This window comes from Myotis lucifugus, unplaced genomic scaffold (assembly GCF_000147115.1).
Source record: "Myotis lucifugus unplaced genomic scaffold, Myoluc2.0 scaffold_835, whole genome shotgun sequence".
NCBI classification, from domain to species: domain Eukaryota; kingdom Metazoa; phylum Chordata; class Mammalia; order Chiroptera; family Vespertilionidae; genus Myotis; species Myotis lucifugus.
In genome coordinates this window covers 148565-166287 of record NW_005871883.1, presented here as the reverse complement: position 1 = coordinate 166287, position 17723 = coordinate 148565, and the positions used below count along the sequence as shown (strand labels likewise).

At 44.4% G+C, this 17723-nt stretch overlaps 1 protein-coding gene across 1 annotated transcript in view; it reads left to right on the top strand.

Moving 5' to 3' along the window:
* LOC102441494 (usherin-like) overlaps positions 1–17723 on the top strand; it is a 133456-nt gene that overhangs the window by 39760 nt on the left and 75973 nt on the right. Inside the window, exons 8-12 of the mRNA XM_023747297.1 lie at positions 4784–5007; positions 6469–6676; positions 8648–8845; positions 9373–9527; positions 12176–12374. Of these exons, the coding sequence (XP_023603065.1) occupies positions 4784–5007; positions 6469–6676; positions 8648–8845; positions 9373–9527; positions 12176–12374 (984 nt within the window). The remainder of the gene's footprint in view (positions 1–4783; positions 5008–6468; positions 6677–8647; positions 8846–9372; positions 9528–12175; positions 12375–17723) is intronic.

Sequence of the window (17723 nt, the reverse complement as noted above, 5' to 3'; positions counted from 1 at the left end):
TTCCTTGACCGTATTTTAAGCCTCTTTATGACTCTCTTTATTCTTAGTGTTTGCTTCTACGATTTTATCATTTCTGCCATTAATCTTGGGTTGAACTTGATTATATCCTTTCGTGTTAAAAGAGGAGAATGAAAGCCCTTCTGTTATTCAAAGGAGGAGAGGGTTTGGAGATGAGTTTCATATTTGAAATTGGAGTAAATGAGCCACGGTCGGCGTGGCTCAGTGGTTGAGCATCGACCTGTGAACCAGGAGGCCATGGTTGGATTCCTGGTCAGGGCACATGCCTGGGCTGCAGGCTTGATCTCCAGTGGGGGGCGTGCAGGAGGCATCCGATCAGTGATTCTCTCTCATCATTGATGTTTCTATCTCTCTCTCCCTCTCCCTTCTTCTCTGAAATCAATAAAAATACATTAAAAAAAACACAAGACAGGTTTTTCTGTTCGTCATGGGAAACTGATCATGAAAGACGTTTGGATCCTGTTGCCTTGTTTCTATTATAAATGTCCCTGCAGCTTTTCTTGGGAAACTCTGAGGCTGTTGTCGGGGAAAAGAACACTGAGTTTTCATGCCCTAGACCAGCCGTGGGCAAACTTTTTGACTCGAGGGCCACAATGGGTTCTTAAACTGGACCGGAGGGCCGGAACAAAAGCATGGATGGAGTGTTTGTGGGAACTAATATAAATTCAAAGTAAACATCATTACATAAAAGGGTACGGTCTTTTTTTTTTTTAGTTTTATTCATTTCAAACGGGCCGGATCCGGCCCGAGGGCCGTAGTTTGCCCATGGCTGCCCTAGACTCAGACCTGAGTAGAATTAATGGCACCAGTATTAGTTACATAAGATGGACTAATCTTGGGAACTTTGCTAAAAAGGGATGTGCAGCACAGAACTCCATCCTGGAAGAGTGTATTGGAAGAATATTTCCCCCTGCCTGGGTGGCTCAATTGATTGGAGCATCGACCTTTATGCCAAAAGGTTGCCGATTCAGTTCCTGGTCAGGGCACATACCTAAGGCTGCAGGTTCGATCCCTGGTCAGGGAGCATATGGAAGGCAACTGATAGATGTTTGTCTTTCACATCATTGTTTCTCTCTCTTTCTGTCTTTTCCTTTCTCTCTAAAATATCAAAGCATATCCTTGGTTGAGTATTAAAAATAAAAAAAATAAAGAATATTTCACAGGAGGATTTCCATGACATAATGAATATTTTGAAAGTATAGTGCTGTATAAATGCTACAAAATAAGTTGCCACTATTTGGGGAGCATTTTTACTCCACCCCTTTCTTCTCATTGTTGTGGTGGTAGCCATAGCGCCACCTACTGGTGAAGGCAAGCATGCGTTTATTTTCTTTCAGTCTCTGCCACCAATTTCGTTTGTCCTAAGGACTAATCACGAACTTTTTTTTTTTTTAATTTCTTTAGGCCTAAGCTGTATCCCTTAGCTAAAAGGTGGTTCTCATGATTAATTCCAGAGTCCCACAATGATTTGTCATGTTCTAGACTCATTTTTTTAAAAACTACGGTACTGATTTAACCTCAAAAGCATGATACATAAATGCTGGTCTTTTTTTTTTTTTAGAAAAATGAGCACCTGTTATGCAGATTTAAGAATTTAGAAATTCATCAGGCCTATCTGTTTATGCATGTTTTCATTTTCAGCCCTTGCCATTGAATAAGAATTGATAACATATTGGAAGTAGTTATAATACCAGTTGTAGCCAGTACCGTGGAAGCTCTCCATTGGATACTTATGCAGTTTGGAAAGACTCGTTCGCTACATATGCTTTTTGATCTCAGAAATAAACATCTAATATTTTAATAACTCGCTCAAAGAGACACTCCACCTTTGTACAAATTAAATGAAGAGCCTCTAGAATAAAAAACAAACAGATCAGCCAGTCACTGATCCACAGCTTCGTTTTGTTTTTCTTTGGGGTTACTCAAAATGGTGCGTGCTGTGTGCCCAAGGTCAAAGGTCAAGTGCCACCTGTGATCAGTTAGGTAGGGTGTCAAAAGCGATGGCAGTGCAGTTCTGGGAGATGGTCCCACTCGGAACCCGAGCTCATTCATGCTGACGTGATGCACCCTGGGACTTTCTCCCGAGCCCGCTCTGGAACATCTGCTCTCCCTAAGTGAGTTAGTGCGCGTCAGACGTCTTTATGTCAGGAGAGCGCGGTGATGGATGCCGGCTTCGGGAAAGGCTGCATAAAAATCTGGTGTGCCGTTCTGGCCATTAAGTGAAATTACTATTTAAATTAATGGCTCTGTCACAGTTTATCTGTGCAAAGAATGAACGCTGATTAGGGTATTAAGTAATTAGCAATTTATCACCCTGGAACAAGGTTGATAATAATTAAAGAAGTAATGGTTTACCGAAGGAACTAGAAAGGGAGTCACTTCTTGTTATGGGGGTGAAATCTTGGCTGGAAATTTTAATTCAGGGAAACTAACATGAAACTCTTGGTGAAAGAAAGCCTCTCTCTCTCTCTCTCTCTCTCTCTCTCTCTCTCTCTCTCTTCTTGGTATAAAAACTGTTCATTAGCGGGATTTTAGTTGGCCTGTCAAAAGTCCCTCAGAGCGATCCGCTGACTGCTTAGGAGTTTGGAACTGGGTCAGCGTCTGCATTTTGATTTTCTACGTAAAGCATGGGGGAACCGTAAAGTGATCTGGAAGCGGGGAGGGGGCAGGTTATTCTGCTCCCTGAGGGGCCAGTTTTTAGAATTTGATGGCTCTTTAAAATGAAAACATGAAGTATTTTAAGAAAACTGCCAGAGAAAAAAATAATAGTAAAGAATCCAAGGTGGCATTTAAATGCCTGATCTCAAGGCATCAGAGGTACATCCAAATAATATAAAAACTGAAGTTGTGGGGTGTGTGTGTGTGTGTGTGTGTGTGTGTGTGTGTGTGATTTTATCCATCATAATCAAGACTCAGACTGCAGTGATAGCCCTGCTGTGTGTATATATTCGAGAGGACTTTTCCTGGAAATGTTAAAACAACCAAAATTATTAACAAAGCCCCAGAGAAAAACAGTTAACTTTTAAACCCACGACTTTGAGCAGTTACATTAGAACATGTCAAAACTCAGTTACGCTCAATGGATGTCATTAACTGTGAATACAAATGCAAGTAATTGGAGATATTTTTAAAGTTGAAGGTCAGTGGGAGAGTTCTTTGAACTTATGCGTGGGTAAGCATCTTTCTTAAGGCACATGCCAAGCCAGTGTCTAGATTGAACGATTAAGAAACAATAACAAAAAACCTCTTAAGACTCGTTGGTCTGTTATTGGGAGTATCTCTCATGGCATGTGTGTTTGTACAAGGCCAGATTAAACACTGCAGGAACCCATGGCACTTTGAAGGTGAGGTTCTTTATGTTACCAGTCGGGACTAATAATAAAACCCTAATTAAACTAAATCCCCTCATTTTGCTACTATATAAATGGATATATGTCTCTCTGTACTATGATCGCACTGTAACGTGGAGTATGGGCCCCTTTATTTCCAGCTTAATCTGACTCTAGACTAGTTTGGTTATTCAGGCTTTATTTTTGTCTACATTTCTGCCGTATCTCTTCTATGGTTTGATCTCAGTGAGGTGAACAGAGTTGGTGAAACTGGATTGGGTGAGAGGGAGGGAGGAGTCCGTTTGGTCTCGCAGGCACACGTGTCCTCCATCCTCTGACCCAGGTCCAGTGATGGTTCCAAAAACTGGCCGAATGGCTCGCCTAATGGATGAGCATGCTCCGTGGGTGCAAATCTGTGTCATGAAGAAAGAACGGTTCTGTGGCTGGAGTCCCCAGAAGCAAATACTTGGACCCTAGACAGAGCCAGGCAGCAGCTTAGGAGACTCACGCTGCCGAGTTTCCAGTTCCGCAGTGGCTGCCTCTCCCCTCTGTCTGGCCTCTTGCCCCAGAGCACTCTGGTGGCCTCTCCTCCCCTGGGAATTCTAGAGATGTCCTCGGTGTCCCTCCATTTTAAGTATGTGGCACCTCATTTCTCGAACTTCATTCGTTCCTGAAGGCTTTTGGCAAACCAGATCATTATTTCGCATTAGAAATCATGTACATTGAATGAATCTGTTCCAGACCCCCATAATGTTAAAATGACTTCGTTTTAACATTTTTTCTATACCGTACATGTCTATTGTACTGTTTGATTTATAAACAAACACTTTAAAAACAAAAAGGGCATGGAATGTACATGAAAACAACAAAAGGAAAAGGAAATGTATAATAAGGAATGAAAATTTAACAATAATTATAAGAAGCAACAAAAGCAAAAAAAAACCCAAAACACGAAAATATTCACAGCACAGTATCCTGTGACGTTCACAGTGGTAAACTGGCTCAGATTCACTCCTTCTCTCCTTTGTTTGTCGCCTGGGAGGCACGTGAACCAACCCACAGGCCTCAGCAGGAAAGGGTTGTCGGGGTGACTTATTCGGGATGGGAGACCTTCGAGAAGTGAGGTGCCACGGTACCCTTCCTTCTGCCAGAACATTTGGTCATCAGAAAAGGGGCAGACACCCGATCTTCTCCGGAGCTTGGAGAAGTTGGCCCCGATGAGTGCTCTGGAACCCTTGCTCTGTGTGTCCTTTACTTAATGAGCACCCAGTGCTTTTGGTGAGAAAGACGGTTCACTGCAGTTTACATCCCCTGGGGAGGGCCGCACCCTCTCAGCCACTGCCAGGGTCTGGCGGTTTCATCCCACACTCCATAGCCCCCTCCGCATCCTCCCCTTACTAAACTTCCTCTTCATCTCTAACCTTCTGCTCTTGCAGGCATGGCCTGTTGCGGGCAGGATTACGTGAGTGTGGCAGAGACCAGATGCTGCTCAGCCTCCAGCGGAGCCTCGCAGCCACATGTTAGGAAGAGCGGCCGGGTGCCAGTGAGATGCTGCGAGACCGCGCTTATTCCGGGGAGCCAGGCCTGCTGCAACGGAGTTGGATATGACCCCCTGGAATATGTCTGCTCCGACAAGGCTCCCACCGGACCCAGGACGACGGTAACGGGCAGAACACCTCTCGGAAACGCGGGCTGGAGGACGGAGAGAGAAATACATTGTTCATGGCTATTGTTCTAGAATGGGAATGTGGAAACTGCTGTGTGCATTATTCATTCCCGCATTCCATCCATATTAATACCCAATGAGCTCGCTGTGATTGATGTTATTGCAGCGAATTCTAAGGGAATTAATAATGCTGAGCTAGCTGTTCTCTAGGAGCCTTACCCAGAGCTTCCGGTCAGGGCAAGACTAGAACACCTCTGTGCCCAGACGGGCCAGGGCCTGGCGTGGTGCCATCTCATGCCCGTAGGTTTCATGGAGGGAAACACGGGATTCTGGCTGCTTCCTTCTAGCCCCTCAACCCACACCCACCAAACCTCAGATCCAGCAAATTCACTTAGTTATAAACAACTGTAAACCTACTTTTGCCCTACCCTGTATTGACTTGTTATATCCCTATAAAATTGGGAATGATGAAATATTTTTTTGGAGATTAAAACATATTAGTATTTATCAAAATATATTACAAAATCTAGTGATTCATCAGAGACAAGGCTTACAAGTATCCTATATAATAAAAGGCTAATAGGCAAATCGACCAAACGGGAAAAGACCAGTCGCAATGACGCACACTGACCACCAGGGGACAGACGCTCAATGCAGGAGCTGCCCCCTGGTGGTCAGTGTGCACCCACAAGGGGAGCACCACTCAGCCAGAAGCCAGGTTCATGGCTGGTGAGCGCATCAGTGGTAGCGGGAGCCTCTCCCACCTCCACGGCAGTGCTAAGGATGTCCAACTATATAAGCTGTCAGTTGGACATCCCCTAAGGGCTCCCAGATTGCTAGAGGGCGCAGGCCAGGCTGAGGGATCCCTCCTCCAGTGCACGAATTTCATGCACCAGGGCTCTAGTAAGTAAGTATAATGGCAGTTCATGAACTACATAGATTTTCACTTGGATGGGATACTTCTTACAGATCATACTTTCCCAACAGCATAGGAGGCGCAGATCCTTAAATATCACATTTCTTATTTTCTCAAAAACTCCACTAGGAAAGTGTCAAAGTAACAATAATAAAATACCGACGACTGTTATGAATGATAGTGGATCTACTGAGTGTAAGGCATTCCCAGGCGCCCTTTGAGTCACACAACTGCTACATTTAATTTCCATTTTCTCCCTGAACAAGCTGAGGCTTGGAAAGTCTGGGTCACTTGCTCAAGGTCACAGAGCTAGGGACTTGTCCAACTGGATCTTGAATCCAAGTCTGTGTCACTTCAACACAAATGCTCTTTCTAGCACACAAACGGCCTTCACTTCTCTTTTTTACTCATTTTGAGAGATTCATTCATGAACTCGATGGAAGAAAATGTCATTAAAGTTGTAGAACTTGACCCTATGTCTGCCTACATGAAATAGTAAAGTCCTCTCCCCTCTCCCCCACCCCCACCGCCTGGCCCAGGACACCCCCGAAGCGTGCGGCACTGTCTGCCCAGCGTCTGCGGCGGCCACAGCACATTGCGGCCGGTGTGACTTCAACTTCACCAGCCATGTTTGCACAGTGGTCAGCGGGTCTCGCAGCTCCACGGAGAGGACACCTGTGGCAGAAGCGTGCTCCTCTGCGGAAGAGCTGGTGCACACAGGAAGCGCAGACACGTTCTCCTTCACAGGTAACAGAGGATTCACTGCCCACGGCACCCGAGGAGTCGTGAGAAGCTGCTGACATGCACATTGATTCACTCTGACATCATCTTCCTCCTCAATCTAAGGGCAGTTCATCCCGTTACCCTATGGGCTAGTGAGTCACAAGGTCCTTAAAGGCACAATCTGGATTTGTTCAAAGTTAGCAGTTTAAATATTTTAAAGTCTAACTTTAAACAAGGATGCAGGCTATTTTAAAGTAAACCTGTAGAGAATAAGGAACAAAGAAGTAAGTAAGCAGTTCACCTTTATGCAGCAAGGTGTAGATGTTAAATGACACGGTATGATACGCATTTTTGAAGGATTACTATGTTAGCTTGAAGTGATTGAAGACAAACATGTCTGGGGCAGTTAAGCAATTAACGAGTAAATATTGAACATCTATATCCCCCCAAACAAAACCCTCTGTTATTAGAAGACTGACCCCATATAACATACAAAACGATCTTGAGATACAAAGTTAAAAAAAAAAGTGGAAATTCTTACAAAGGGAAAAAGAGCTCTGAGAAAGAGATTATTGAGGAAAAGCAACATCTCAACAAATGATTCCTTTTGTGTAAAGTAATAAAGAATGCTTTTATGGGCTGGAAGCATCTCTAAAAGACTGAACCTCACAGGAAAATAAAGTAATAAGGGCAAGAGATGAAAGGGTAAAAAAGAGAAGAAGGAAATGTAGAAGAAAAAATAAGGAACTGAAATTAGAAATGGTGATGTGGGCTTGAAGGGTGGGAAATAACAGCCGTTATCAAGAGATAGCTTCATCTGCTGTAGCAAAGAGATTCAGAAGCACAGTGACCATCTGTGAGTAAGTGGATGGCGTGGGCATCTCCGCCCATCGTTAGTCAGGGATCCAGATTCCTTCCATTTCGTGGCTCATGGTGCTTGGGGTGCTGCCCTTGTCCACACGTTACACCCTGAGATACCATTTCCTAGTTTTAACCCATAAGCAGGGGACAAGAACAGCCATGGAAGGCAGTGATTTCCTCTTTAGAAAGCGATGCACAAGGAGCTCATATCACTTCCATGCCCTTCCCTTGTTGAGATCTCAGTCATGTGACTGCACCAAGCTGCAAAGAACACTGGGAAATGTGGTCTCTGGCCAGAATGGAAGGGAAATCTGCAGACCCATCACGGGTAACTAGGGGTGGACACCATCATACCAGAGAAAATGGGGATGGAAGATAATCCCTTATGTTTGATGGCAATTGACCTTTTATGAAGTTCCCGCATATGATTTCATTGTATTTCATTTTCTTATTCTAGAAGGTAGGCAGGGCAGGGTTAATTGTTGAAGATGTAAGAAGAATGTGGTCAAACAGCCCATGTGGATGGACTGAAAATTAACCTGGTGTAGACGTGGAGCTAGAGCAGGGGGCTGGTTTGAATTAGGTGGTTGGCTTGGGCTCTGTCTCAGTTTGGGTTTGGTGGGAGAGGAGACCAGGATACAATCATTTTTCTTCACTAACCATGATACGCTAGCTTCGAGTCCCGCATCTCATAACAGCTGCATTGTAATTCATAGAATGATTTAATCGAGTGATAGTAACACTGTAAGACTTGGTGACATTTATAATGATGAAACTATGAAAGAGGTTGGCAAACCCGCCGCCTGCAGGAGTGGAGGGAGCATGAACTTACGAAGCAGCGACATCCAACGGACATTAGTCCAGGGCTTTTCGATCATTTCTTTAATGTGCTCACATTCCTCTGGTCAGAAAAGGTGATTTCTGTTCTGTGCCATTCCATATCTCTGCATCCATGAAACATGGAAGATATTTTTTTACGATTCATAGAATCAAGACACTAGAGTTTTATTCTCAGGGAGAGGATTAGAGCATTAAGCCTTTAAAATAAATGTTTAAAGGTTTTGCTATTCATTTGCAGTATGATGGCAAACTAAATTTTTTTTAAATTCTACCGTTCAATGTCTATCTCTCTAGATGCGAACGTGGAGCCCTATACGACATACGAGTATAGGATCTCGGCTTGGAATGGCTACGGACGAGCATTCAGCGAAGCTGTTAGAGCCAGCACGAAAGAAGACGTGCCTCAGGGAGTGAGTCCCCCTCAGTGGTTCAGAACGGACCGTCCTGAAGATGGAATACTCCTAACCTGGAAGAAGCCCATACAACCGAATGGTACTAAGCTGCTTTTAAGGTGGAAATACCGTAGTTCCATAAATCCATGAGCGCATTGAAATGGGTGTAATCTACATGTAATTGGCATGCCTCTAACCCCTAAAAAGTATTTCCTGATCAAGTGGTCTTGAGGTTTGTGCCAACTAGTCATTCTTTTTGTGAAACAGCCCGCACCCATTGTGAGCCCCCAATTTTTTTTTCTTGAGTCCCAGCCTTTACCTGGGTTGCTCTGACAAATGAAGCAGGTTACGGGAAGGCAAAATAGTTTTAATATTGAAAGTAAATTTGTTTGCTAGTGCGGGGAAATAAGCATAAATGACTCTGATTAGCTGTGTCAAGAATCCATCTCCTCCCTAAGAGTGCGTATAATTAAGAACGCCTTGCACATAGCAATGTGATAGCAAATGGAAATTAAATACAGAATGCCACAGCATCCCATTTGTTCCAAACTCTAAGACATGTACATTGTTTGCAAATGGTTACAAGGTTATGGTGCTCAAATGCAAGCATTTCTCTGTCTCCTTTAGGTCATATCATTCACTACATTCTTCTCCGAAATGGAGTGGAATATTTTCGGGGGAGGTCCTTGACCTTCTCTGATACAACGGGAATTGAGCCTTTTCAGGAGTATTCATACCAGCTGAAAGCTTGCACGGTTGCGGGCTGTGCCCCCAGCGGCGAGGTAAGGGGAGTTTGCTCACCTCTGGGCGAAGTTATCCCCTGGGAAGACTATCTGATGTCTAGGTCAAGAGGGATTTGCCCAGTGATAGAGTTCAGTGTTTCTCTCGGTGTCGGGTTGAGGGTGTCCAGCTGGCATTTCAATTGAGTACTAATACTTATGCCTCTCAAATTAGAGATCAATGGAAAAAAGATTTATTCAAATATCGGTGTTTCATAAATAAATAAGAATACTTGAATCCATATATCCTTTTTATCACACTTTTCTTCCACCAACTCTTTTTATTTATTTTTAATATATTTTATTGATTTCAGAGAGGAAGGGAGAGAGGGAGAGAGAGAGAGAGAAACATCAATGATGAGAGAGAATCATTGATAGGTTGCCTCCTGTACACCCCACACTGGGGACTGAACCCACAACCCGGGCATGTTCCCCAACTGGGAATCGAACCGTGACCTCCTGGTTCATAGATTAACACTCAACCACTGAGCCATGCTGGCCAGACCCACTAACTATTTTTAGATGTTCTTCTGTAAATCCATGATAATTCCCAAACCAATATTCAGTTTAAAGGGGTTTCTATTTAAATAGAATTTTTAAAAGCTCTTGGAAAATAAAAAATAAAGAAAAAAGAGCAAAAGAAGCCTAGCATAGAAAATAAAATGTTTGTAAGGTTTCTGCAACAACCTTTCCAAGAAATAATGAAGCCCTGAACTCAGGCAGCAGGGGTCAGAATGGCGACTATCAGAAAGATACAGCAGGTATCAGAGGATAAGACAGACGGGACTTAGTGGCCAACTGTATGCGGAGGAATAAACGCAGTGAGTCCTGGGTACTTTCAAGGTATCTGGCTGGAGTAGTGTGTGGGTCACAGTGCCATCGTGCAAGCAAAGAAAACATCAAAAGAGGGAGAAGTTAAACGTTAAGATTAAAATTTGGCTAGTTTTTAAATACGTATTTAAGAGAAGGAGCCAACAGCAGAGTGGTGGGAGAAAATATTATTTGGTACTTCATGCGAAAATAACGAGTAAGAAGCAGGATTAAGAAGGGAGTGGGATGGCTCAATGGTTGAGCATTGACTAATGAACCAGGAGGTCACGGTTCAGTTCCTGGTCAGGGCACATTCCCTGATTGCAGGCTTGATCTCCAGCAGGGGGCATGTAGGAGGCAGCCAATCAATGATAGTCTGTCATCATTGATGTTCCTCTCACCTCTCTCTCCCTCTCCCTTCCTCTCTGAAATATATATATATATATGTGTGACTGGAGTTTACTAGAAAGATGTATGAGGGAGATTGAAGCAAGGAGTGAAAGATGTATGAGGGAGATTGAAGCAAGGAGTGTTTGGCTGTGGTCCAAGCAGAAGACCACCGGTGATGAGCACTGGGGAATGCTGTGAAATGAAAGCAGAAAACCCCACCCAGGGACTGGGAGAGAGAAACCCTCCAGGGGAAAATAAAGAGCCATAATCACAGAGGACGCCCAGGAGAAAACAGACACACACACGGCAGCTCTGGTCCTTACATGTCATTCAACCTTTAGAGGAACAGCCTCCTCAGACCCTGCACGAGAACTGCCCAAGTCAAACATTCAGCCAATCTGGGTTCAGCTTTACAGTCCACAGACCCTCCCCGAAACCTGTCACCCCTGGGGCAGATGGCAGCTGATCGTCCCAATCAAAAACTAGGGCCTGAGCATTCCAAGCAAAATCCGTGCCGTCTGCACAGGCACAGCTCATGCTTACCACTGCCCCACCCCCTCCCCAAAAATGGTTAAAAGGTAAAACAGAGTGAATTCTGTGAAAAACAAAACACATATGCAGCCCCTTTTCTCCCCAAGTCATATTTCGACAACGTTGCACAGGTAACGGGCTGATTTGTTCTTTTTCTTCTCACTTGGTCCCTTCCTAGAACATTGGGGCAGACACTGTGGTGTCATCCCGGGATCACAGGAAGCTCGGAAGACAAAGGTCTGCCCATGTGTACTGTTCAAAGCATGCCATGTGCAAGCGCGTTCAGATGTGGCTTTTGGCTCCATGTTTACCGGTGCTTAACATGTACAAAATCAGGCTGTTAAAATGCAGAGACACTCCTGGGCCATATGGGAGAGAGTTATCAAGAGTTCTCCAGGCTGACAGTCTGCCAGCCAGGTCTCACTTGTTTAAACGGAGGGCTGCTCTCTGCCGTCAGAATGGCTGTTGAGCCTGGTTGTGATAAATGGTAGCCTGAGACTTATGGAATGTGTTCAAGGTCGGATTTTATTGTTTCGATGGAATAGAAGGGAAGGAATCAAAGAAAGAGGGTGCCCTTCTCCAAGCCCCTACTCATGGTGTGCCAGGCCAGGCGACAACATTTTAAAACAGCCCAGCCGGTGTGGCTCAGTGGTTGAGTGTTGACCTATGAACCAGGAGGTCACGGTTCAATTCCCGGTCAGGGCACATGCCCGGGTTGTGGGCTCCATCCCTGGTGTGGGGTGTGCAGGAGGCAGCCGATCAATGATTCTCTCTCATCATTGCTCTTTCATCTCTCTCTCCTCCCTTTCTCTCTGAAATCAATAAAAAAATATGTATATTTAAAATAAAAGGGACACTCTCATGGGTGGGAATACCTAGTGGACACCTGTGATAAATGGCTGTTTGACTCCGTGTTCCAGGTTGTTGTCACTACTACCCAAGGAGCCCCGCAGAGCGTCCTGCCACCGAGGATCACAGCCCCCCGGGCCGACGCCCTGCGCTTGAGCTGGGATGCCCCCGAGAAACCAAATGGCGTCATTACGGAGTACCAGCTCCGGCAGGTTGGGAAGGGGCTCATCCACACGGAGACCACCGACAGGAGGGAACATACGGTCACAGGTAAAACCTACCGGAAGCGTCTGTCCTTGTGGTCGGGGGGGCCGAGCATCCCAGGGGTGTGTGTGTGTGACAGATGAGGTCACTCCGAAAGGACGTGTTCTCTTGACATATGGTCAGACCCCGCTTACCCACACTAATAGAAGGAGCCACACTGGCAGCAATAAGCCACAACAGCAGATCACTTCAGAAATGATTTCTCTTTGGCTTTGATGTGCATTATGTGTAGGGGTTTTGCATCAGAATTCACTTTTTATTCCCCCCAGACAAACAGAAAGATGCATTTTCATTCCCCAAGGATACACTCACAGGTAATGGGACGAAGGTAGCCAAGAAAGTCTTGAAAGTGCAAGGGAGGAGGGGAAATCAGCAAGAGGCCAACATTTATCTACCGAGTCGGTAATTAATACACAGAAGAGTTGACAGTTGTCTGGTTGTGACAACTTGTTATTATTAACTTCAATTAATAAGTGCATTATTTTTATTGTTTATTGTAACAGTTTATAATTAGCTTTGATAGTATAATAACAGCACAGTATAACAGTATCATGTTAGATAATTACTGGGAGTGATTATAATAATAATGAACATGTTGGAGCTTGAATGTCACTTCTGTAGGAGAGAAGGCTTTTCTGAGGTCCCCAGTCTAGCTGTGGCTTCCCTAACACACCACCACATCACCTGCGTTTCATTTTTGTCATCGACTTATCCCTGCCTGATATTTTCGTTGGTTTTCTCTTTGTCTTTTTATGTCTCTTCCTGCTGGAACATAAGCTTTAGGAGAGCTTCATCCACCAGGTCTTCCATTTGGTCCATTTGTGCTGTTTTAGATCAAATCAAAGAACACGTCACTTGGGGGACACAGCCCTAAAGAGAGAGTTCTCTGTTGAAAGAGCAAATAAACCTCATTCAGCAAAACCTGACCAAGTTCACAGCCACCCGGGGGTAGCCCTGGGGGACAGGAATGGTGCTAGGTAGGCATTAGATGACCTAAACCCCAAGATCTATGGACTGCGAATGCATTTGATCTGCCAGGCAAAATTCAGCACCAGGGACAGCGGACCAACCACTTTGAACACAGATGTGTTTTATATGAGTGACTGTTTTATTGAGGTCACGGATGAACTCAAATAAGCAAGCGTATTTCTCAGTTCATCTCAAAGGTTTGACGAAGAGCTGCCCGGACCCCCTGGGATGAATGCTTTCATTTTCTCATCATTTCCCAAGCCTCAGCATTCCCCGGGTAGCAGTGCCACACTAATGAAGTTATACCTGTAGTCATCCCGGAGCCTGAAATCTAGGTCTTGTGAAGCAACAGCAGGGGAGCGAGCACCATGCCCCAGCCCCATGGTCTCCGTCCTTATTTTTAATTACCACCAAGCTTTGGAAACATGATCCCTTAAATGCTTTGTGGGAATAGCGGCGAATGCACTCCTCACGCGCGATCCATAAATTGCTTATAATCCTCTCAAGATGTTAAAAAAAGCATTAAGTAATTGAAGACAGGAAGTCCTCAGTTAATTATTTAGAGGTGTTATCAATGCTCTAAGTAAACGGGCGCGTTTTCTGCTATCTCACTGAGCTGGATTCCAGGGGGACGAGGGAGCAGCGCCATCATCTTCTCATATTCGCTAATGCAAACAGCACATGGCAGCTTGTCAATAACCGGCCTCTTCATATCCCCGGTTACCAAACGCGGCCGCCGGCCCGGCCCGCACTGAGCGATCGGGATGTCAGCATCGGCATTGTTCTATTCTGGGTTACCTACACTTTAGACGGGGGCCCTCACGTCAGCATGGGGTGGGTGCAGGGGAAGGGGATTAACGAAATAATTAGGGCCACGGAGGACAAAATGAATTAATCATGTCCTCTTTAGCGGCAGACAGGATAAGGGCTTATGTGTCTCTTAACTCCATGGGAAATGTTTTCTTTAAAAAGTTCATTAAAAGTTGCTCCGCGTTGCATTTCACTTAAAGGGGAAGACACGCCAGCACTAAGTTAGCAAGGAGAGGCCTTCCGCCCGCATCCTCTGGGAAGTTCATGAGAGCTCCCTGTGCTGAAAGAGCATGCACAGCGCTACTTAGAGCAGAGTAGGACCTCTGCCCGGACAGACAGATTTCCTGCACATCGCTTTGGGGGGAAAGAGAACATAGTTTGACCATCCGTATCACAAAATAGGGACATTCTGTACAGTGGGATTTTACATGTGGATAAGTCTGTATGCTTCCATAGTGTTTACATTCTGTTGTCATCGCCTTTGTTGGACTTCGTTGCCATATCCTTTTTCTGGTTTCTGCTCCTCAGCGAGTAGGTAAAGCTGCTGAAGGAGAGAGACGATAGCTTCCCGTCTGCCCTTGTCTCACCTGGCCAGGATGGGTACCTGTCACACCACTTAACACACAGGAAGTGTTCAGAATCTTTGTTGAGGGAATACATGTTGAGTAGCCAACTGGTATCTGAATGCTTGTGTTTCATCTTTATTAGATATGAAAGTGAGACCATCAAACACATCTAAATCTCAGGCAGGTTGGGCCTCGTAATATGCAAGGCCCAGGGCATCACGAAATGAGGGGTCCCTTGTTTAAAAATCATTAAGCATTTCAAGCCCAGCTGGCGTGGCTCAGTGGTTGAGCATCGACCTATGAACTAGGAGGTAACGTTTCCAGTTCTTTCTCATCATTGATGTTTCTCTCTCTCTCTCTCTCTCTCTCTCTCTCTCTCTCTCTCCTTCTCCCTTCCTCTCAGAAATTAATAAAAATGTAAAGATAGGCATGGCTGGTGTTGCTCAGTGTTTGAGCGTTGACCCATAAACCAGGAGGTGCGAAGGCAGGTCATTTATCCACAAGGTGTACAACACTGATGACCACCCGACAAAAACTTTTTGGAGCCACCCAGGCCTCTCAGCACGTGAATTAATCAGTAACCAAGTTGATAGAGGCACTTGTGGCATTTCATAGTCTTTGGGGCTATTTGGTCATTCTTTAGAATGTGACAGCTGTCACCGCAGCATACCTGGATGCATGCTTTGAAGTAGCGCTGGCTATCCAAAATTATAACAGACAAAATGCCTTTTCCTGGCAGTTTATCTGGAGATTAAACATTAGAAACAAGCTGTTCCTTATAGAGTATGTCAAACGTAACTTCCACAGGCCTGGGTTTTGTTTCCCAAATCATATCTTTATGATCCATAGGCAGACTTTTTTGTGATATTTGAGAGATATCACCTTCTCTCAAATTGGTCTGTATCCCGTTTTTAACACACATTTACTCTTAAAGGTAACATTACTTGGAAGTGTACTTGTAATGAGCTTGGCTATTTTATGCCTCTTTCCTTTAAAAATAAAGCACATGGTTCCCTGTGGGGAAATTCGTGTAATTTGCAGACACAGTAATCCTCACTGTGCTGAAATGTTAAATGCCTGGCTCTTCTCCATGCATTTGCCTTTCTCTTCAACGGCCGTTTCCTACTCTCTGGATTCAGTGCTGAGCGCTTGAGTGATGTTTTCTTTTCTCCTTCTCTTCGACTTCGGGATTAAGTTACAGTCCGAGGGGTTCCTTGGAGATCTCTCTTTATTTCCGTCTTCCCATCCCGATCAATTCATGAGTACCTCTCAGTCGGTGTGCCCTTTTCATTGCCTGTTGCCGATACTTCATACATATCTCATTTTAAGGGCTACCAATAGAGACTTACTAAAAATGACAGCAAATTCCCGTTGAAATGTGTTGATTTTATTGAGTTGTACAGAGGCACCCATAGAAAAGACCGTCTAATTCGTGGAAATCTTCTACGTCTGATGGCAGCAGATACTTTCCTTATGGAGTATCTGAATCAAGCCCGTTAGTCATCTGGTCCTCTAGCAATATGAAAAATGCAGGGCCTAAGAATGGAATGGGGGGAGTTACAGATTCAGATATCCCCTTCTCTCCCATTGGCCTGGAGCCCCTATAAGCAAGTCTACACTATCATGCCCTCATAGCCCAAACGTCGTTGTGGAGCACTTTTGTATGCTTGTCTTCTTTAAATAGTATTTCACAAACAATGAACATTTACAATAGGCACGGTTAGGAAAAAATTACTTTTAAAAACCTCAACATACCATCCCTACTCTCAAACTGCTTCCCTTCTAAGTGAGGAGTAAGCTATTCAGATGAAACGGTGTTACAAGGGTCAAAACCCCCCTTTTTCAGTGAAGGCTGTACCTGGGGGACAGCATCAGGCAAACTCAGCTTTTGCCCCTGCAGTCTCTGACCTTCCTTCTTGGATGTTTCCTTCCGTTTCTTTCTTGAGCTCTGTGTTTTATCATCGTTCGCATTTTCCCATCAGCTTTTATCAAACATCATGGCTTGGGTGCAACTTGGATCTTTCATCACATTCCTCGTCCGCAAATCAGCTAAATATCAGAATTGTCCAAATCCTCCATCACAACCAGATGGAAGATTGCAGTCAGACAAGTATCTGCATCTTTTCATTAAACTGATAAGGAAACACGAAGGGCGTTGATGCTGATTCCTGGAGCAGCTCCAGCTACGGCACGTCCTTGCTTTAGCAGAGAACCCAGACCACTGCTCTGATCCTCGGCGAACCAGTTACTCAGTGGTTTCTTTCATGTAGCGAGTGCCTGCATTGTGCTGGCCACTCTTCAGAGGGTGCAGTGGTGGGTAAACCAGTGTCCTTGTTCTTTCAGAGCTTATAGAGGGGCTGACGAACACCAAATAAACAGACATATAACAAAATAACAGGTAATGTTGAAGGCTAGGAAGGAAGATAGTAATTTGATAAAAAGTGTTGGGTGTAGAGGGTCAAAATCGTTAAACATGTAGCATTTTTGAACAAATTTGTGTGAAGTTAGAGTGACACATAGATGTCTCTGGAGGAAGGACACATATGTGAAAATGTAGTTCAAAGTTCATGTGAAAGTAGTGATCATCTGATGCCTGTTATAACTAAGCCCAATTATTTGACATGCAAACTAAGTCTATTTAAAAAAATTAAGTTTTGGCAACGTTTGAATTTTTCCAAGAATCAAAACAGGAAAGAGTAGCCTAACTATACTTCTTGTTGAATGCTTCTGCGTCTTAAGGCTGCTTCTGCCAAAATAAAGTGTTGTTGAAGTAGCCCATTTCACCTTCTCAACAGTCTTAGGAGCTACATGCTACCAGGTAGATTTCCTATTTTACAGGTCAGTAGATCAAGGTAAAGAAAAGCCAAATGACTTTCCAAGGTCACCAGCCAGGAAGTGGTAAAGTCTAACAACATGGAACTTGTGTTGCAAATGGATTCTCATTTTTTTCCTCCCTGGGATCTTCTTATTGAGCTGCTACTGCGCTGTATTGGTCTAAATACAAAAAAAA